Genomic DNA, 22,947 nt, shown 5'->3' with positions numbered 1-22,947 from the left:
GGGTTTTGGACAAGTAGCTCTCTTTCATTTTGTTTTTCTTTTTTCTTTTTCTCCACAAAGATGCCAAGTCTTCAACAGAGGTCTCTGATGAGCAGTTAGCCAGATCTGAATCTGAAAGTGAAAGGTTTTTTCGGTGATGATATGTTGTTTGAACAGATAAAAAGCAAACATATAAAAAATTTGAACATAGAGGAATTTCAACATATAAATTTTTTTTGAACAAATTAGAAATTTCAACCAAAAAAAAAATAAAAGTCAAAGGGCAAAATTAGAAATGAAATGTTTTTCAAGACTTTTCAGTAAACTATTATACGAAGTTTGATCCTCTCATCAACAAAAAAAAAAATCTCTTGGGCCTAATGTTTTATACTCTCTTTATTTTGAATTTATCACCAATTAATCATTTTTTTAATGACAATTATAATCTCAATTAAAATTACTATAACAAAGACAAATTAAAATAAAATACCCACTCTCACAAAAACAACTCTTAGAATTGAACACCCAATCCCAATAAAACCAAATTGAACACCCACCTTTGAAAATCCAATGCACATGGTCCATCATCCATAGAACAATAGGGCTGAACCAAACTGGTGGAAAAGATTAAGAAAAGTGAGTAATGAAGCCTGATCGAGATAGCGTGGAGGAGGTTCGAAGTGTACTGGTAATTTTTTTTATTAGAAAGTTCAATTATAATTGACAAGAAAGTAAAACTTAGCAAAAAAATTAGTTAACATATTTTTATATATTTCTTCATTGGCTTTTAGAATCCCAAACAGTGACTTGAATTTCTCTAACAAAATTTCATGAAATCAATCGCTTAGACTATATTTGGTTAAAAGATTTAAAAAATAAAAAAATGTAGGTGAATATTAGTGGCACTAGCAGGAACAACATTGTTTAGGTATTAAAAAATGTAGGTGAATATTAGTGGCACTAGCAGGAACAACATTGGTTAGGTATTGTCTCAGTATGGCAAATTAAATCCTGTTTTTTAATTTATTTTTTAATCCCAAAACAATTGAACAATTGGTGCCGTTTGGTAACATTTACGTTTTCAGTTTTCTGTTTATATTTACAAAAATTTAAAAAACTTAAATAAAACTTGTTTGGTAAAATTTTTGATTTATAAATCAGTGGTCTTAGTTTATAAATTTGGCCAAAAAGTGAAAACACAAAAAATGTGTTTCCGTTTTGAGTTTTGAGTTTTTTTTTTTTTACCATCCAACAATAGCCACCACCCGCCACCATTTTCCACCACCGTCTTCCGCCACCACCACCCACCCTTCACCACCACCTGCCACCACCATCCACTACCACCACCCACTTGCCACCCACTCGCTACCACCACCCACCCCTCACCACCACCACCACCACCACCCACCTGCCACCCACCTACCATCCACCCGCCACCCGCCACTACCATCCACCGCCTGCCGCCACCACCAGCCACCACCATCTACCGCCCGCCGCCACCAGCTATCCACCACCATCAGCCACCTGCCACCCACCCGCTACCATCACCCACCACCTACTACCACCACCACATCACCCACCACCCACCCGTCACCCACCTGTCACCACCACTCACCACCCATAACCACCACCGCCACCACTGCCACCCACTCGCTACCACCCACCACCACCACCCGCCACCTACCTGCCACCACCCCCACCCACTCGCTACCACCCACCACTCACCACCGTCACCCATCCACCCACCATCACCACCCGCCACCACCCACTACCACCACCCGCCATCCGCCACCCACCTGCCACCACCACCCACTCGCTACCACCCACCACCCGCCACCGTCACCCACCCACCGACCCACTACCACCACCTGCCACCACCACCACCCGCCACCACCACCACCTACTCGCTACCACCCACCACCCGCCACCCGCCACCATCACCCACCTACCCACCACCACCTCCACCCACCATCAGCTATCCACCACTCATAGTCACCATTTTCTATCACCATCTTCCGCCGCCACTTGCCACAACTTGTCATTTCTCACTCTTTTTTTATATATTTAAATTTTTTAAAACATTTTGTCAATTACCAAACGCATTTGTAGTTTATGTTTTTCTAAAAATAAACAAAAAATAAATAAAAACCAGTTTATAAAATTTTTATAAATATAAACTGAAAATGTAAACGTTGCCAAACACACCAATAATCACGTGTTACTGTTATTGCCACATAGGCTTTAGTAACACAGGCTTTAGTCATGGGTCAAGATTCAGGACAATCATCTTTGATTGAGGTAAAAAATCTTCAAGAAATGATCGGAGCAAGCTCATTTTGACGATGAGGGTATCATATGCATTAGCAGTAGTAATAATCCAAATATGTTTTTGTTTTATTATTTTTATTTTTGTTTCCAAGGATTCATAGCAAGCGGGTTCGTGTACATTGCAATTGCCAGAGTGTTGACAGAAATTAACAATGGCAGCAACTCAACAATAAAAAGTACTGTACTCCAATTAACCTCACTGATATTTGGAATGGCCGTCACACTTTGTATATCCATTGTTGAATGAATATAAAGCACCTTCTAATTTGTGTTTAGTAATCTTAAAGATCAATGTAATCTAAGTTGTCAATCGGCTATTATCAGGGGTGATATCAATTTTTGTTATTTTCCTAAATTTTATATTGTGTCATGTACTTTTAGTAATAGAAAGATATAAATTAAAATATTAATTTGTATTTTTCTATAGTCACACAACATGTGTTCTTGATAAGTATGAATACAAAATATAGTTTTACACCTCATTTGTTTTAGTCAAGGTACCTATACGTTATATATATATAGTTGTAACTTTGAAACTAATGTATTAATAGTTGTGTTGGTGGTGGTGGTGAGTTAATGGACCAGCCGGCAATCCCTTTAAGTGGTACATTAACTCCCTTTAAGTAGTACATTAAGGTCATGGTTGATTCACAAGATTAATAGTGAAGTATTAATAATTCTATTAAATTAGTGTGGTATTCACTATCCAATTGGATTGATATCCATTGGATTAATAATCTCACCCCTATCACATTACTAATAATCCTACAAATTTATTGGATTAATTATCTATTGGATTAATAATCCTAAACCAAAATGTTAAAACAAACATAGGATAATTGGGCTCACGGATTAATAATCCCAACCCCATACTCTAATCCACCCAATCAAATATAAACTTTACTAACAAACTAACAGATCTAACTACATAGAATATTGACCCAAAAAAAAAAAGTAAATAAATAAATAAAAATTTAACCTAAAGGCATTCTCCCTTTTGACTTTATTTTTCTTTTGTACCAAATGCTTGTGGTTTTTGGTAGGTGGTAGAAAATTTACTAACAGAATATTAATGCATTTCGTTAACAACTGAAATTTTGTATAATTTTTTTTGTATAGCATTATTCATTTTGTCCACAACCATTTTCCAGTGCAAAATCTGTCTTAGCTAGTAGAATCTAAGAGAACATTTCCACATAAATGTCAGAAGTTTTGCCGGAACTTTGATTGCTCAAATCGCTTTCCATAACCTCAACAAACTGTTTTCCTTTGTAGTTCCAACCATAACCTCATAACCTGAACCAACATTATACTCAACTTTCATTGACGTGTGCCAAGTCCAATACGTTGCATTTGTAATTGAGATAGGTATGCTGACAATGATATTAGACAGCTTATAGCACAACATTGCAAAACCGGGTAAAAAGTGTACACAATCGACTCAAGTAACACCTCCTTCCCTACCAAAGGTAAAAATTTATCTTTCCATTCTGCACGCCTCTCTTTAACCCTATTTGTGACAAATTTAAAGAGCTCCCTCTTTGACCCATCCATATCTAAAAGCAACCCCAAATATTTACCAAAAGATGCACTGACAGGAATGGATAAAACCAAGCTAATCTTTTGCCATCATTGATTTCTAAAGATTAGTAAGCAGACCTGAAGATGGCTTATAGAAGGGCTCCCTTCTCACACCCAAATCCCAAGAATCTCCTTCCTGGTCTCTGCCTTCTTAAACATAGTCAACAAACCTTCACCACAAGTTCGAAAAAAAAAAGAAAAAAAGAGAGAGAAATGGTGATAACAAATCCCCTTTTCTCAACCCTTGAGACGGAACAATGAACCCATGTTTGTGCCTGTCAATCAGCAAGGAATGAGACACAATAGAGAGACAAATTTCAAACTGATCTCCAATGTTGCAAATCCCAACTTGCTCATAATAGTCTCTAGAAACAGCCATTCAACACTATAATAGGCCTTACTCAAGTCAAGGTTCAAAGCCATAGAAATATTTCTACCATACCTCTAATTTATATGTTTATATAACATTACTCATTTGTAAATCAAGATCACAATGATGAAAATTCTGTTTTTAAATCGAGAGACCACAATATGCCACATCACTCTATACAAAAAATTTGTACAATTTTTTTGTCTGTATATCACCACTCAAAACTATTAATGCATGGTGAATAAGTGATGTATCATGCATGCAACCTATATGAAAAATAAAGGATATATTGTTAATCAAATGCTCTGTTCCTCCCAGTTGAAGTGGCTGGTCATACCAAATACCTAAATCTGTTTGAACCATGTAAATTTAGAGTCACAAACTCTACTCCATTTTTATAATTTCACAATAAACAAGTCATAGAATAATACTCCCAACAATTTCCTCACAATAGTAGTAATATATTACATACAAGCACTCACAAACAGTTATATTACATACAAGCACACTTAACTAACAGTTTCTAGCACAATCAAACACTCTAATTGGTACATTTTCTCTGACAGCACCTTTGAAAACACCATTTATGTTTGATTGAAAACAAGGGAGGGAAGCCATAGCAAGACAATCTTCATCCTGAAACATGTTATCAAACAAGTTTTACATTTTCAGCCAAAGGATATACAAGTACTGCCAAAAACAATGAAATTCCACTTGAGAAAATTAAAATTCACTGTGAAGTTGCATTCCTGATTAATCTTCCCATGTGAAATTTTAAAAGCAAAAAAAAGTTTAGAAAAGAAAAAGAAAAAGAAAAAGAACATGACAAAAAATAGAAACATCACAATAGACATAACATTATAAGATGTTTCAATGCACTAGCTCACAGGTTAGTCCAAAGTTTTGCACTAGTTAGATCAAGATCTTTGGCAAGTTGTTGCCCATGCGGAATACCTAATCTGGATGAGTGAAACATGAAAATCAAAAGGAAAAGAATAGGAATTATAAATCATACATACACAAGAACATAAGATTGAAGGTGGTTCATCCCAAAATTAGGCATACGCCCACGGTCATTGCAGTTGTGCAATGATTAGAAAAAATACAACCAATATACAGAGAACTATGTATTCATAGTTGGATCTACGGTCGAGTGGTTAATATTCAATACTTAACAGAAAGATTGGGTAACAAGCCAAGGATCAACATCCCCTCCCACTCTTTCTTGGTTTTTCTTAAGGTTGAGCTCTTAAACTCCCATTTGGTAATGTTTATCTTTTAATTTTTGTTTATGTTTTACAAATATTTTGAAAATGGGAAACAAAAACTTGTTTGGTGTCTCATTTTTGTTTCCAAAAAATGGAAATAATTTTGAGATTTTACTAAATTATACAAGAAAAAAACAGAAGGTATTGTCCTTAATCCAAATAGCCAACACGAAATTGATAAAGGGGTACTACTCATTTTTTCGACTATTATATTTTAGCAGATGCATTAGAAGAAGAGATCTAGTAAGTTGTTTAAACATCAACTTCATTTGAGCACAGTTACCCCAGCCATATGCTTACTTGATATACTCAAATCAGTATATCGACCATAGGAGGAAACTTGCTGGTTAGTTTTGCAAATGGTAGGTCATGACCTGACAATTTGCATTGTGTATACACTCAAGCAGGGCCGGCTCAACTCGTGAAATTGGTGCCCAAGCTCTTCTGTGGCTAAGCTCAGTAGGTTTTTTTCTAGCGGGTCATGCCATACCAGAGCCAAAAATTTTAGGCCCAAGCCTTGACGAGCTAGCGGGGTGGACTACCTAACCGTAACAATCTTTCTTTTTTTTTTAATTTATAAATGTTTTTCCTATTTTTGGCTTGTGGGTTGAGCCAGTAGGCAGATTGATCACCTTTCAAGGGCCAACTAGTCAGTCTACACCACATAGACCTAGACCAAGTCCGAAGCCAAGCCTTTTTCGGGCTTTGCTAGCCTACCCAAGAATATGGACCTGGCCGGGTCACTAGTCAAATGATGACCCTACGGTACATTTCGATAGCATCTTAAAAACACAAACTTCTATTTTTTCTTATATGTTTTTTAACATGTATCGAAACATACTTATTATGAATAAAAGGAATACAAGTAGAACCAAAAACAGTGAAATTCAAATTGCGATTACATCTTGGTAAGTAAAGAAGCTGCTAGACACAAAGAAGAGGTAGAAGCAACATCTTTAGCTGTAGTTATATCATTGTATGAGAATTAAGAGGCAAAGGAAGAGGTAAAATACGAATAGTAAGACTGATACCAGGTGGAGAGAATGAAAGGGGAACAGACGAAGAAGTACGACAGGAGACAAGACATGATCATTAGCAAGAGGACTATGATTAGGAGAAACAGAACCAAGATTAGGAGAAGAAACAACAACATTATCTACTCCCTCCTTCAAATTCAAACTTAATAATGTGTGGCATGCTCCACAAATTTCATCTATTTTGCTTTATGTTCATCAACTCACATCTGATAATGCTTGCACCATTACTTTTGTTGATAAATCATTTGTTATTTTGGACAAACACAACAACCAAGTTCTATGTAGAGGTCATCATCAGAATGGTCTTTATCAGTTTCCTTTCCTTTCATTTTGATCACTGTTCAAAGGCTTTTTCTAGTATTAGTTCTCCAGCTGCTACCTGGCATAAGAGACTAGGGATCCTTCTTCAGATGTTTTTCATCATATAGCTAAAACTTGTGGTTTTTCCATTTCTCATAAAGACTGTTCTTCTTTTTGCAATCATTGTTGTGTCTCAAAGAGTCACAAACTTCCTTTTGTATTGACTAATCCTAATTCCAATATTCCTCTTGCTTTAATTCACTCTGATACATGAAGAAGAGAGAGAGAGAGAGAGAACAAAAAGATATTTTCCATTATTTCATTATGAACTCAACTACACAGACAAGTCTTTGATCAATGTATACATAGAAACAAAACAAACTATCTCTAGATTAGTTATAGATTCTAACTAACTAAGGTTGTTAACTTGTTATAGAGGAGAGGATTGTGTACTGCTGTCCTGCATCCTTATGTTAGTTTTCTAGGTGTGTTATAGTTGTGATTGCAGCTTTGTCTTCAACATCCTTAGTTGTTATTATGGTTCCTGAGGTGATAGTATCTAGGAGCCAATTGTTGGGACATAATTTCAACATGTCCACGTGGCATGACCTCGGCCTGAAGTGCCACATGATGGAATGTGATTAGCCGAGGTATGAAAATGATCCATGTCTAGGTTGAGGTATTTGGTGAAAGACAAAAATCCTAGTAAATAAATGACTCCTAGGTTGGGTGTATTTAGGACTTTTTTGAGAGGTTTAACCCAACTAGGAGAGATGAATCATCTAGTATTGTTCCTAAAAGGAATAAGTGCTGACTTGATCACTACTTCTAGGAGGAGGAGGACACCTCTATATAAAGGCAGGCATCCTATGTGTGAGGAGAAGTGCGTGAGTTTATGTGTGTTAATTTGAGTTACCGTTACTTTGCCGAAATATCTTGAGATACTAGTTTACTGACTTTATCATCAGAGTGCCCTCTCGGTTGATGAGAAACCAAGTTTGATATTCTTTTAATTGTGCAGACGTGGATCTAGGCTGCATGTTCTACGGCTGTGTTCCCAGAATTCCAGGAGGAAGATCAGAGTATTGGTTATGTGGTCAAATTTTAGTTCACATACTCCATACACTTTATTTTTTAATAATTTTTCAAATTACTTTCTACACTTATTAGACCACATGAATATTGTTATTTAATACTTATGTATCACATATTCCAAAAATGTTTACTAAAATAAAAAAATAAAAAATAAAAATGAAAATGAAATATGAAATATGAAAAAACATAAAATGCTATATGCTCAATTAAATTTAAAAATAAAAAATAAAAAATGAAAATGAAATGAAAGAAACTATATTTTGTCCTAGTTAAGTTAAGAATATGAAAAAAATGAATTAGATAATAGTACAAAAAATAACCATATTTGTTTAATTAATTTTATTTTGTTTTCCCTGTAATCATTATCCAAATGTAGCATAAATATTATTCAAAAATTTAATATCAAGTTTTTTATGCAATTATCTTAAATATATGTAAATAAAATATATAACATATAAGGGTAAATTACAGTCACCTCCCTTGAGGTTTTGGACAATTATACTGATCTCCCATTCTTTTTCTAAAATTTATTTTGAAATTATAAGGGTAATTAGGGGAAGGGGAATAAAAAAGTGTGCCTAGGAAGGGAACTAAAATAGGAGTTGAAAGTGGTTAACAAGAAGAGTGAAATGATTTAGAGGTGGAGCTTGATGCGGGTTAGAGATGACTTCATTTTGGATGGATTGGGGAAGGGGTTAATGCTACTCTTTCTATAAGAAAATAAAAAAAATAATTTCAATCTCCAATTTATTTTCGATTTTAACAAATTTTAAAGGAATATTATTATGTATTGTAAATTAAAAATTTTAGTTGTTATGTCAATTGAGAAAATCTAATATAAAAGTATATATTATTTATCTTGTATGATAAATGTAATTTTTATAATTTATTCAATTTTTTTGCTCTAGAATGTTACTAATCCACATAATGACATACATATATATATGTATATATTAGTTAATACTTAAAATAAAATATTAATAACAACACAATTAAAACACAACTTTAGTGCAATTTAAATGAAAAGACTCATTCACATAATTTTTAATATTTTTTTCCTTTTAAATTTTAAAATTATTACTTTAATTTTTAGGATAAAATTTTAATTATTTGTTTAAGACCGCGCATAGCACGAGTTTTATGTTGGTTTATATATACACAAGAATATGATAGAGAAAAGAAAAAAATTGACACAAATAAAAAAAGAACATACCTTGTACAAGTTGTATCATTACACTTTTACTCAAAGGCCCCACAGATTTTTCCCAATCAGCACTTTCAACCAATTATTTCCAATGCTCTCTTGCTCTTCCTTAATTTTCCTGACAGATTCCTCAACAGAGAAACGACAATGGTTTACCTCAATCAGCTGCAGAGCGAGTATATCCCCCAAACTAGATGGTACTTCCTTGAGATCTTGACACCAATCCAACGATAAGTGCTGAAGGCTTGGAAAGTGACTAGGGCAGGTGATCCATTGCTTAACATCGAGGTCCTTCAGTTTCAAGAATTTGAGTCGAGGAAACCCACCATCAGTTGTTGCCCATTGCCATCCCGAGGCAGCATCAACATCTAATTTGAGAAGCTCAAGGTTGGGTAACAACATCCCAAGGATTGATATATCCTCCCACTTTATCTTTGTATATTTCAAGGTTAGCTTTTTAACATTTGTAGGAAACTTGACCTCTCGAAAATTGGTTGGGTACAAGAACTTATTCAGTAGCTTCAAAGTCTCAAGGTGTCTTAAAAATTCTAGATTAAAAAACATCAAATTCCCTGAATCTGACAACAGATGTCCACAAATTCCCAGCTTTGTAAGAAAAGGAGTTCTTGCCAATAAATCCTGAACATGTCCACAGGGGTTTAAGTTTGTGATGGTTCGTAGGTTTTCTAATATAGAGAGATGGTTGTGATTTGTTACTGCTTCTTCAGAACATAAAGACGCATCATAGTTTGCTCCTCCTTTAGCATAAAGAGGCCTCAACTTTGGAATCTTCCAAACATTACATGGCAGAATAACCTTTCTCCATTGTGTAGAAATAATAATAAGTGTTTCTAGGTTTGAGAGATTGGATATTGATGGCGGTAATTCACAGGAATGGTTCAAATTAATTGCCAAATACCTCAAATTAACAAGTTGTGTTAATTCTCTTGAAAAGAAGGCATTGTTATAGCATATTTCCAACACTCTAAGAAGTTTGAAGGTCCAACAAATAAACGAGCACATATCACCAAACCAATTGTCGTCGTAACCCATTATTTTCTGAAACTCATGTCTAAAGCACAATAATGATCGAAGAGCTGTTGGGGCATAAGACTGTAAGAGAATATGATCAAATCTTGGTCCGAAGTAAGAAAGGATGCACAGGCGGCATTGGTTATTTGTTTCGTAATTACTTGAAGAAGAAGGAGAAGCGTCTTTATAATTGTGAATCCATTGCAGGAAATTAATTTCCCTGGCTTTCTTCAAGCATAAATCACGCAACAAATCATGCATACGACATGCTTTAATTCGACCATCAAACCCTTTTTGAGCAACAATTACTAGACTTCTCTGAATTAGATCCATTAAGTAATCCTCCGCTACTTCCTCCAAGCTTTTCTGCTCAATTTTTTGTATAAACCCCTCAGCTATCCATAACCAAATTAATCTCTGCACTGAGATTTTTTGATCTTCTGGAAATGCTCCTAAATAGAGAAAGCATGGTTTCAAGTGGCGAGGCAAGTGATTGTAACTCAATGCTAGTGTGTCCAAGTACTGGTTTGGATCACTAACAATGTATGAGCTTACACTTTGGGCAACTTGTTTCCATGACTCTTGTGTCTTGATGCTCTTTGCAAGAAGTCCTGCTATTATAACAATTGCAAGTGGAAGCCCTTCACATTTTTTCATTATTTGCTTCCCAATTTCAATAAGTTCTGGAGGGCAACTTTCATTTTGAAACACCTTCCGTTGTAATAACTCCCAACTCTCTTCTTCAGTGAGAAAACGCAGACGATGAGGATGGCAATCAGGTGAGGCATGCATAGACAACTCTTTGAGGCGACTAGTGAACATAACTCTGCTTCCATTGTTGTCTTTGGGGAAATACATTTTAAGATCGTCCCAGGCACCAATATCCCATATATCATCAATGACAATGAGATATCTCTTGCCTTTTAATTGCTTGTGCAACTTTTCGCCTAGGTTCTCATTGGTCGTGTTTTCAATTTCATGGGTAAAAACAACATTAACAGAACGTAAAATGTGTTAGGGAAAATCGATGATTCCCCACAAGTAAATCAATCAATGGGAATAAAAACTAATGCGGAAAAATTAAATCAAAGGCAACACAAGAATTTTTACGTGGTTCCCTCAATGTGAGGTACGTCCACGGGATCGAAATCCGATTCCACTATCAACCAAATAAGTTCCAAACGATTACAAACGAGACACTAATGGTCTCACAAAACCACCCTTAGGTGAATTCCAAATAATCACAAATAAATAAAGAGGAAAGACCTCACCAAATAGATGAACCAAAATCTTCTGAACCAGAGTTGAAGAAGATTCAAAATAACGAACCAAATCAACACCGAAAACGAATCAGCCGCTTCAAAGTAGAGCACCAAACCAAGGCATCAACTCTTGATTGACCAAGTCAAAACCCAAAGCAACAATCAATACTAATTAAAAAACCCAACAAGTTGAGTTATGCACTGAGCATTGCCGAAACAAAGGTGCTGCCGTACTTCTCATGAAAAACAATACACCCCAAAATTATATTGTGGATCTAGAGTTTATTATCAAATCCTAATTGTTATCAAATTAGATTGGGTCTCCTTAAATATAATATATAAAAATATATTATACCTAAACCAAGTCAAATTAAAACTCTTTTAATAAACCAATTGGGTCCCACACTCCAATAAGGAGGTATACCCAACAATTCTCCCCCTACCGACTTAGGTGGAGATATCAACTATACCCGCCAAAGTTCTACACTTCAAATGTTTGTCCCTCGGCAAAGTCTTTGTCAACATGTCTGAAATATTATCATCTGTGTGAACCTTTTCGAGTTGTAACAATTTCGAATCTAACACATCACGAATCCAGTGGTATCTCACATCAATATGTTTCGATCTCGAATGAAAAGTAGAATTTTTACTCAAGTGAATAGCACTTTGACTATCACAATAAAGCACATACTTTTCTTGCTTCAAACCCAACTCTTGCAAAAATTTCTTCAGCCATAACTCTTCTTTGCAAGCTTCTGTAATAGCAATAAATTCAGCTTCGGTAGTTGAGAGAGCAACACATTTTTGTAATTTAGATTGCCATGCCACAGCTCCCCCTGCAAAAGTCATCAAATACCCCGAAGTAGATTTCCTAGAATCAACATCACCAGCCATGTCAGAATCTGTGAACCCATCAAGCATCGGTTTACCATCCCCAAAACACAAACACACCTTCGCACTCCCTCGAAGATACCTTAAAATCCATTTTACCGCTGCCCAATGTTCTTTACCCGGATTAGAGAGAAAACGACTCACCACACCAACTGCATGAGCAATATCTGGCCTTGTACAAACCATGGCGTACATCAAAGAACCAACTGCTGAAGCATAAGGAACTTTCAACATCTCTTCCTTGTCTTTCTCACTTGTAGGACATTGATTCGAACTAAGCTTGAAGTGACCTGCAAGTGGACAACCAACCGGCTTTGCTTTATCCATGTTGAACCTCTCAAGAACTTTCTCAACGTAGCTCTCTTGAGACAACCAAATCAGCCCCTCTTTACGATCACGAACAATTTTCATACCAAGAATTTGCTTTGCCGGTCCCAAATCTTTCATAGCAAAAGACTTGCTCAACTCCAATTTCAACCTGTTTATCATGGTAGAATCTTGACCCACAATTAACATGTCATCAACATAAAGCAAAAGAATAATAAATTTACCATCCGGAAAATTTTTCACAAACACACAATGGTCCGAAGTGGTTTTAGAAAAACCATTATTCATCATGAAAGAGTCAAATTTTTTGTACCATTGCCGCGGGGCTTGCTTGAGACCATACAAACTTTTCTTCAATTTGCAAACAAATTTCTCTTTCCCTTTTTCCACAAAGCCTTCCGGTTGTTCCATGTAAATTTCTTCTTCAAGATCACCATGCAGAAATGCGGTCTTCACATCAAGTTGCTCAACTTCAAGGTTCATACTTGCAGCCATGCCAAGTACAACCCGAATTGAAGACATCTTTACAACCGGTGAGAAAATTTCATCAAAATCAATACCTTTCTTTTGCCCAAAGCCTTTCACAACAAGGCGTGCCTTGTACCTCAGATTCTTGCCATCATTCTTCAATTTGAAGACCCACTTATTTTTCAGAATTTTCCTCCCTTTAGGCAACTTCACTAAATCATAAGTGTGATTTTCAACTAAGGAATTCATCTCCTCTTCCATGGCCTTTTTCCAATCACCTTTCTTTGCATGCTCAATTGCTTCTTGGTAGCTCTCCGGCTCCCCTTGATCAGAAATCAACACAAATTCATTGGGAGGATACTTTCTTGAAGGTTGTCGATCCCTTGTAGATTTCCTCAACTCAAGTTGTGGTGGTAGTTCTTGAGTTGGATGCTCTTCCTCAATTTCTGACTCAACTTCATTAGAATTAGCATCATCCTCTACATCTTCAATAGGTGGCTGCACATCTCCCCCATTTTCATCATCAACTGAAGATGAAGGAGAAGGTCCATGTCAATGAGATCACTAGTTTTTGGCTCCGGTTGATCACCTTTGCCAAAGTCTTCAATTGTTTGGTCTTCAAGAAACACAACATCACGGCTTCGAATGACTTTCTTGTTGACCGGATCCCACAATCTATAACCAAATTCATCACGCCCATAGCCAAGAAAAATACATTGTCTTGACTTGTTATCAAGCTTGGACCTCTCATCTTTTGGAATGTGAACAAAAGCTCGGCAACCAAACACTCTCAAGTGCTCATAAGACACATCTTTGCCGGTCCAAACTCTTTCTGGAACATCACCATTCAATGGATAGGAAGGAGACAAATTGATCACATCAACCGCTGTCTTCAATGCCTCACCCCAAAAGGATCTTGGCAATTTAGCTTGTGAAAGCAAACACCTTGTTCTTTCCACAATGGTGCGGTTCATCCTCTCGGCAACCCCATTTTGTTGAGGAGTCTTCTTAACTGTCTTTTGGTGCCGAATACCTTGGCTGCGACAATACTCATCAAATGGCCCAATGTATTCACCACCATTGTCTGATCGGATGCACTTCAATTTCTGCCCTGTTTCTCTTTCAACCATAGCCTGAAAATGCTTAAATACTTCTAGAACTTGATCTTTAGTTTTTAGTAAAAAAGCCCAAACTTTCCTTGAATAATCATCAATGAAAGTAACAAAATAAAGTGCACCACCATGTGTTCTAACTTTTAAAGGACCACAAACATCCGAGTGAATCAACTCCAAAACATTTTCTTTTCTAGAAGCAACATTTTTATGAAAAGAAACTCTATGTTGTTTACCCGCCAAACAATGAACACAAGTTTTAAGATGTGTACCTTTCAAACCGGGTAGAAGCTCTTTCTTGAACAATACTTGCAGCCCCTTTTCACTCATATGGCCGAGCCGCTTGTGCCATAATTCAGTAGAAGTATCTTCTTCAAGTGCATTGACAACACCTTTACAAATTTTTCCTTGCATCGAATAAAGTGTATGAGTCTTCTTACACTTAGCCACCACCAAGGAACCCTTTGTGAGCTTCCATATTCCATCACCAAATTTGTTGTTGTAGCCTTCATCATCTAGCTTCCCGGTAGAGATCAAATTGAGGCGAATGTCGGGAACATGCCTCACATCTTTAAGCAACAAGTTGCAGCCCAGATTTGTTTCCAAGCAAACATCACCCATGCCAATAATCTTGGACAAACCTTCATTACCCATTCGAACAAAACCATAGTCTCCTTCAGTGTAGGTAGTGAAGAAATCAACTCGAGAAGTCACATGAAAAGAAGCACCGGAATCAATCACCCAATTGCTCTCTTGGCCCACAAAATTGATACAATCATCTTCACACACGACCATGAGATCAGCATTGGTAGTAACTGCCGTTGTGTCTTCTTGCTTCTTGTCCACACTTTTGTCACGCCTTTTCTCCTTATTCTTGAGCTTTCGGCATTCCCGCTTCATGTGCCCTTTCTCATGGCAATAGTAGCACTCAATGTCTTTCTTTGAAAAAGAACCATCTTTCGATTTGTCACGGCTTTGATCACGACCATGAGGAGTCTTACTCCTCCCCCTTGTTTTGCTTCGACCTCTCACAACGAATGCTTCCGAATGAGAGGAACCTGCTGATTTTCTTATAGTTTCTTCATTCAACAGGCTACTAGTGACTTGGCCCATTGTGACAACTCCATCGGGCGCTGAATTACTGACGGTCACAACCAAAGTCTCCCAACTTTCGGGCAAAGAACTAAGTAGTATCAAAGCCTGCAACTCATCATCAAAAACAATTTTCATAGAAGCAAGTTGGTTAACAATACTCTTTATTTCATTCAGATGTTCCGGAATAGGGCTGCCTTCTTTATATTTTAAATTAACCAACTTACGAAACAGAAAAGCTTTATTTGTGGCTGATTTCCTATCATAAAGACCCTCTAATTTTTTCCATAAATCATGTGCTGAAGTTTCAGTAGCGACATGATGAAACACACTGTCATCAATCCATTGACGGATAACACCAACGGCTTTTCGATTAAGCCTATTCCATTCATCATCTTTCATACCCTCGGGTTTGCCAGAATCACCCTCAATGGGTCCATATAAATCTTTACAAAATAATAGGTCCTCCATTTTAGTTTTCCAAGTTACCCAATTGCTTCCATTGAAGCTAGACATACGACCCACATTCCCCTCCATTGATTTACACAAATAAATAAACTCAAATAAACCATAAGCTCTGATACCAGATGTTAGGGAAAATCGATGATTCCCCACAAGTAAATCAATCAATGGGAATAAAAACTAATGCGGAAAAATTAAATCAAAGGCAACACAAGAATTTTTACGTGGTTCCCTCAATGTGAGGTACGTCCACGGGATCGAAATCCGATTCCACTATCAACCAAATAAGTTCCAAACGATTACAAACGAGACACTAATGGTCTCACAAAACCACCCTTAGGTGAATTCCAAATAATCACAAATAAATAAAGAGGAAAGACCTCACCAAATAGATGAACCAAAATCTTCTGAACCAGAGTTGAAGAAGATTCAAAATAACGAACCAAATCAACACCGAAAACGAATCAGCCGCTTCAAAGTAGAGCACCAAACCAAGGCATCAACTCTTGATTGACCAAGTCAAAACCCAAAGCAACAATCAATACTAATTAAAAAACCCAACAAGTTGAGTTATGCACTGAGCATTGCCGAAACAAAGGTGTTGCCGTACTTCTCATGAAAAACAATACACCCCAAAATTATATTGTGGATCTAGAGTTTATTATCAAATCCTAATTGTTATCAAATTAGATTGGGTCTCCTTAAATATAATATATAAAAATATATTATACCTAAACCAAGTCAAATTAAAACTCTTTTAATAAACCAATTGGGTCCCACACTCCAATAAGGAGGTATACCCAACAAAATGTCCAACAACATTTCTGTTTTGCTGGGTAATTGAGAAGCATAGGTCCATGCACGAATATGAAAGTAGTGTGTGATGTAAGGATCATTGTACAGTTTTCTGGCTAAAGTAGTCTTACCGAGTCCAGGCATCCCAAAAATTGATATAATTTGTAGCTGCTTCTTCCCTCCAGCAAGTAGCTCTTTTATAGTCAACGCCTCATCATCAAAGCCCACTGTAATTTCTTCATCTACCATGGTACTGTTCTCCATTGACATTGACATTGACGAATGGACTCCATCATCGAAATCTTGTAGGAGTTGGATCTGATTTATCTGGTCATAAAACTGCACCACTTTTGCCTCGATCGGCTTAATCTCTTCCATTATATTTGTGCCAATTAAAATATCAAAAAAATTGTCACCGTTGTTGTTGCTGTCCCTCTGCCCTGGAACTTGAACATCAAAAGAACGGATGAGTTGTCTTGTTTTGCAGATCACATAATAAATTTGCATCGGCAGGATTTTAGCTTCATGGTTCAGCTCATGCTGCTGCTGCTTCTCGTCGATATCCTTGAGAATGATTGCTAGGAATCTTAGCCGATAGTAAAAAGAGTCGATATGATCAATCTGATCTGCGGTCAAATTGCACGCCTTACTGATCATTAGATAATTCAGTTTCTCCAAGACAGAATAATTTTCACCCATCTCCCTCTCGAATCTCTCTCTCTGTTTCTCCACAGAATATTTTTCACCCATCTCCCTCTCGAATCTCTCTCTCTGTTTCTCCAAGACAGAATATTTTTTACCCATCTCCCTCTCGAATCTCTCTCTCTGCTTCTCCAAGACAGATCTCTCTCTCAGTTTCTCCAAGACAGATCTCTCTCTGTGTTTCTCCACAGAATATTTTTCACCCATCTCCCACTCGAATCTCTCTCTCTGTATTATCTTTCTTCTTGTCTCTCTCTGTCTTTCTCTTACTCTTTTTCTTTCTCTTTTTCTTTCTCTGTCTCTTTCCTCCTCTGTCAAGCCACACAAAAACAGTGTTTCGATCACCGAACACTGTACTGGTTCCATATCCCGACCTCTCTCTCTTTCCGTGTCTCTCTCTTTCCATCTCTTTATCTTTATTTCTCTCTCTCTCTCTCTTTCTCTTTCTCTTTCTCTTTCTCTTTCCATAGCCCGATTTCGGTGCCCTGGTATCTCTCTTAAGTTTTGTGTTCTGAAGCCGGAGTTCAATCAGAAAAGATTTTGTGGGTGTTTTGCAGGAAAAAACTAGTGATTGAGCAGTGAATCTTGAAATGGGGGTTGGTGGCGGGGTGTCGATCCAAAAAAAAAAAAAAACCAATAATTTAGGTTATTAAAAAATACATCACTAATAATATTAATGTATTAAAAATAGTCAAAAAAAAAATAAAACATAGAAAGTAAACCGGGCTTACTGTCACGTCATTAAGGCCAAGTTTGGCATTCTCCAAAAAATTTAAAAAGTCAAAAAGTCACTATCCTATTTAAGTCACATCATCTTATTTAAGTCACATCACCTCTCTAACACATCACTTCAAACTCAACCCAAATCCAACCCAAATTCAACCCATATTTAATAAAAAGTCAAAAAGTGCACTTATTTAGTCTTCCCAAACTTGGCCTAATACTTTCCCTAGTACTTCCTTTTTAATGATCCCAAGCATTTTTCCAAAAATAAAAGTAAAGATAAAACGAAGTGGAAATCTAAATTTTGATGTATTTTTAATTTGACTCTTAAAATTTTATTAATATTAATTTTATATTTAAATTTTTAAAATTTTGATTAATTCGATTTTTGTTGTTATATTTTGCCTATAATTAGGCAAAATATATTGATGCGATATCAAAATACATTTAAAATTTTATTTTACCCTCAAAATTATAACTTAAAAATTAATTTGTCTTCCAAATATAAAAAAATTAAATTTAAATATTTAATAAATAATTTTGTATCTCAATAATAAAAAAATTAAATTTAAAATAATATATACTTTGCAAAAAAATAATAAAAAATATAAAAATTCTCATTTAGAATTATCTTGAGATTATAAAGTATGGATAATGTGACAAACATGTGTGTCCATACCGGATACTTACTGATATATGGTATTTCTATATATATACCGAGTACACAAAAACACATACTTAAATTTTTCCTTCTTAATTTTTGACGTACCCAAACATATCTAGTATATATCCAATTCGTGTAGTACCTCAACCAAAACAATATTTTCTTCTATTATATATTAAAATTCCTTTTACTAGATTTCTTTTTCATTTTTAGTTTTTTGTTTATGGTTTGTAAATATAATGATATTTAATTTTTATTTATTTTATACCTGTACTTTGGCAATAAATATCAATTGTATGTTGGATTTAACAAATTAAATTATTTAATCAATTTTTTGTGTAATTTCAAATTAAAAACAAATATTTTTTTTACAAACGTATTAAGCTGTACTCTTAGCTTACTTTTTTTTTATTATTATTTTGCCGTGTTGATATACTCGTATCGTACCAATACCAATGTTCATATCCATAATTGCGCTTCATAGGTCTCAAATTATTTTTAGTCAATCCTGGAGAAACTGGTGTTTGATTGGACGGACTGGATAAAGGAAAATTATAATCCATCGGACTTAAGTCCTAACACTGTAAATCCCCCGGACTATTTGGTTAGATTGGATATGTATCCTGCGTTTGTTTTTTCATGAGATTAGATGTCTGGAAATGACTATTTTTAGTGAATCCAACGTTTGGTTGGACGGACTGGATAAGATAAATGAACAAATGACTATTTTACCCTTTTTTAATTGTTTACTAAATAGCAATATTAAACATATCTTTAATATTTTAATTATTTTTAGCTAGATTAAATAAAAATTTATTTTATTTTATTTTTTACACAATTAAATAAATTTATTTTTTTTTAAATAAATAAATAAAATATCAATAAAAACATATATTATTTTTTTAATTAAAATTTTAAATAAATTTGTTTTTAAAAATAATAATAATCAAAAAATGAAATTAAATAAAACATCTATTAAATTTAAATAATGAAATTAAATAAAACATAAACAAAATTTTAAAATAAAACATCAATAAAATATCCATAAAAAATTATTTTAAAAAATTAAATAAATAAAACATCAATAAAAAGTTAAATAAAATTATTTTATTTTTAAATTGAGACATTTAAATTTTATTGAATTTTATTAAATATAATACATAATTAAATAGTAGAGGGTCAAAATGGTCATTTCATCATCTAATCCAAACAGTGATTAGTCCCCCCAAAACAATCCTATACCCCCCCAGGACAGAATAGTCCCCCACATGGGGGATAAGGAGTCCGGCCGGACATGGAGTCCGGCGGACTAAAAAAAAATAAAATGGTGGATAAAGAGCACTATTTAGATTACAATCCAAATAGTAGATAGTCCCCCCCCTAATCGCATGAATCAAACACGTGTAAGAGGGCAATTGTAACTAGTTTATTACAAATTAATTTTAATAGAATTGATCGATTAATAGTAATTTCAAAATTGAGTAGGAAAAAAGTTTCAAAATTCGGTTAGTACTCGGTACGGGTACGACATGTTTGTCGAACTATTCATGCTTCGTAGTCTCAAAATAATTCTAAATGACAATTTTTATTATTTTTTTTTGTAAAGTATATATTATTTAGAATTTAATTTTTTCATTATTGAGATAAAAAAATTATTTATTAAATATTTAAATTTTATTTTTTTATACTTGGAGAGCAAATTGATTCTTAAAGTATAATTTAGGGGTAAAATAAAATTCCAAATGAATTTTGGTGCCATGTTAACACATTCCATCCAATTGCAGACGAAATGTGATAGTAGGGACCAAATTAATCAAAATTTCAAAAGTTTAAATGTAAAATTAATATCAATTGAAATCTAAAAATCAAATTAAAAAACGCATTAAAGTTTTTGGGACAAAATGATATTTTCTCGAAAACAAAAGCAAAGAGCTTTACTTGTATAAAAGTGAACCACCCCCTTCTAGTCTTTGTGCTTTAAACAAGTAAAGGAAAATGATATAGAGACACATTAGTTACTTATTTTCTAAACTCAATAATGTCTGAACTTAATAATGTATAAGTGATATAATTAGTTGATGATTAAAAAATATATAAAAAAGAGTGTTACTTTTATTATTTTAATTGATTACCACATTACTGAATTTAAAAATTGAGTCTAATTTTTTATTTCGAATAACAATACTCATAAATAAATGTAATTATAAAGATCAATAATGTAATCTAATTTAAGTTCTCAATTTACCGACTATTTATTGGGTATCAGTATAAATTTTTATTTTTTATTATTTTCATAAAATTTTAAATTATATCATGTAGAGAAAGAGAATTAGAAAATTAAAAATATATATATATATATATATGTATATATATACTTATTTTTATTAAGTAAAATCGTTGAAAAAAATATATTTTCCTCATTCAATGTAAGTGTATAGAAAATATCTAAAATACATATTTTTATTAAGTTTAATGACTAAAATATATTATGATAGTTTTATTATGATTTAGATTGAAAACAAATAAAAATTAAAATTTATTTTGTTATAAAGTTCAAACATTAATTTATTTATTTTTTTAATTTTTCAAAAAGAGAATTAAAATTTTTTTTTAGATGGGCAAAGGAGAATTTAAATACGCCTATCTTTGACTGGGCCATATGACTGATTTTTTTTTTTTTTTTTTGGCAATCCATTGGGAGTCTTCTGAAATTTTTTAGTTATGAAATAAAAATATAAATTTATAATTATTTTAAACTAAAAAAATCATTACATTCACCGTTAAATGATAAAATAAAACCTCTCCATTATGAATATATAATGAAGAAAATCACAATTCTTAAATTAATAACCAATGCCTATAATTGCGCTTATAATTTTTGGTGCAATCTATATAATATTCATTTTGTTTTAAATTTTTTGTTCGGCATAGAAAATGAGAATTATTAAATTTTTTAATTTTTTTCACTAATTAAAAAATATTTTTAATTATTTTTACTTTGTGAAAAAAAATTAAAATTTTAATATAAAAATATGCCATTTTTAAATTTTCATGTTTCATGTTCAAGGTTGTAATTCACAACATGTATTTTTCAAGGTGGCGCTAATAGTCCCCACCTTTTTTTAAGGACTCCCGTCGTTTGGTATTTTTTAAGGACGCTCGGGCCAAAAATCTAATTTTAAATTTTATTTGGTGAAAGGTCAAAAACCGTTTCCATTCTTAAAGGTCAAATTAAGGATTAAAGACACATGTCAATATGAGATGCAACCACATTCCTAGCAGTTGAGCAGAAATAGGGGCTTCCCCAATACTATATGGACTCTAAGTACAACATTCAAAAGGTCTCCAACCAAATAACTCGACCAAGAGTCTTTCAATACATTTAACTTAGCTTCATTGTTGTAACTGAACTAGGACAACAAATGAACTGAATTGTTCATGAACAAGTTCGGCTCGGCTCGTTAAGGGCTTGGTTTGACTTAGCTTGTTTAGTAAATAAGCCGAGCTTGAGCTCAAATAAGTTCAGCTCATTTATCTTTATTTAAATTATATAATAAATATATTAAATAATATAATTAATATTTAAAAAAATCTTATGGAGCCGAGCCGAGCAAAGTTCAAGCCCAATTACTTATCGAGCCAAGTTCGAGCTCAATAAACATGCTCGATAAGTAAATGAGCTGAGTTCAAGCTCAGCAATGCTCGGTTTGGCTCAGTTCATTTGCAGCCCTAAACTTAACTTTTTAGCTCAATATAGATCAATTAGATTACTCAACTGTACTTCATTTGTTCAATTTTAGTTTAGCCTATATTTAGCACCTAGTAAATTTAGTAAAAATCATCTTCATTGGAGCAAGATCCGAACTAGCAGCGGTTCCTCTAATCTACACACAGACATTTTTTTGTGTTAGAAGTTAGAAATAGTCAAACATTCCTACATCTTGAATTGAATTCACAAGTTCTGGCACGTCAACAATCAAATATATAAATGCAAGCCTTCGCGTTTGTCCTCCAAGAGTTTCTAAGTGGTAAGCAAGGTCTGAGTGGTAAACAAGAGCTTATAAGATGATAAATAGAATATAAATTTATAAATAATTTAAATTAAAAAAGATCATTACACCAACACTTAAATGATAGAATAAAACTTTTTCATTACAAATATAAAATAGAAAGAATCACAACGCATCTAAATGACAATATTGTGATATATAACTTGAGTTCATATCGTAGTGTGTTAATTTAATGGCACCAACTT

At 34.1% G+C, this 22,947-nt stretch overlaps 2 protein-coding genes across 10 annotated transcripts in view; one reads left to right on the top strand and one right to left on the bottom strand.

Moving 5' to 3' along the window:
• LOC145801898 (uncharacterized) overlaps positions 1-22,947 on the top strand; it is a 598,157-nt gene that overhangs the window by 404,346 nt on the left and 170,864 nt on the right. The window lies entirely within an intron of this gene.
• On the bottom strand, positions 9,191-17,758 carry LOC145803251 (putative late blight resistance protein homolog R1A-3). Its single transcript, XM_082896545.1, has 2 exons — positions 16,609-17,758; positions 9,191-11,204 (listed from the first exon to the last, which is right to left on the bottom strand). Exons 1-2 carry the CDS (start codon positions 17,669-17,671, stop codon positions 9,202-9,204), a joined length of 3,066 nt encoding a protein of 1,021 aa, XP_082752671.1. The 5' UTR covers positions 17,672-17,758; the 3' UTR covers positions 9,191-9,201.

This window comes from Camellia sinensis, chromosome 11, assembly GCF_055761805.1.
Source record: "Camellia sinensis isolate YWXY chromosome 11, ASM5576180v1, whole genome shotgun sequence".
In the NCBI taxonomy this organism is placed as follows: domain Eukaryota; kingdom Viridiplantae; phylum Streptophyta; class Magnoliopsida; order Ericales; family Theaceae; genus Camellia; species Camellia sinensis.
Note: the sequence above shows the minus strand (reverse complement) of the source record. Positions and strands in the feature narration are given on the sequence as shown.

Coding starts and splice junctions, on each gene's coding strand:
- LOC145803251 (XM_082896545.1), bottom strand. CDS start 17,671: ATGGAACCAGTACAGTGTTCGGTGATCGAAACACTGTTTTTGTGTGGC. Junction 11,205..16,608: donor GTTGTTGGACATTTTGTTGG/GTATACCTCCTT, acceptor TTCCCTAACACA/TTTTACGTTCTGTTAATGTT.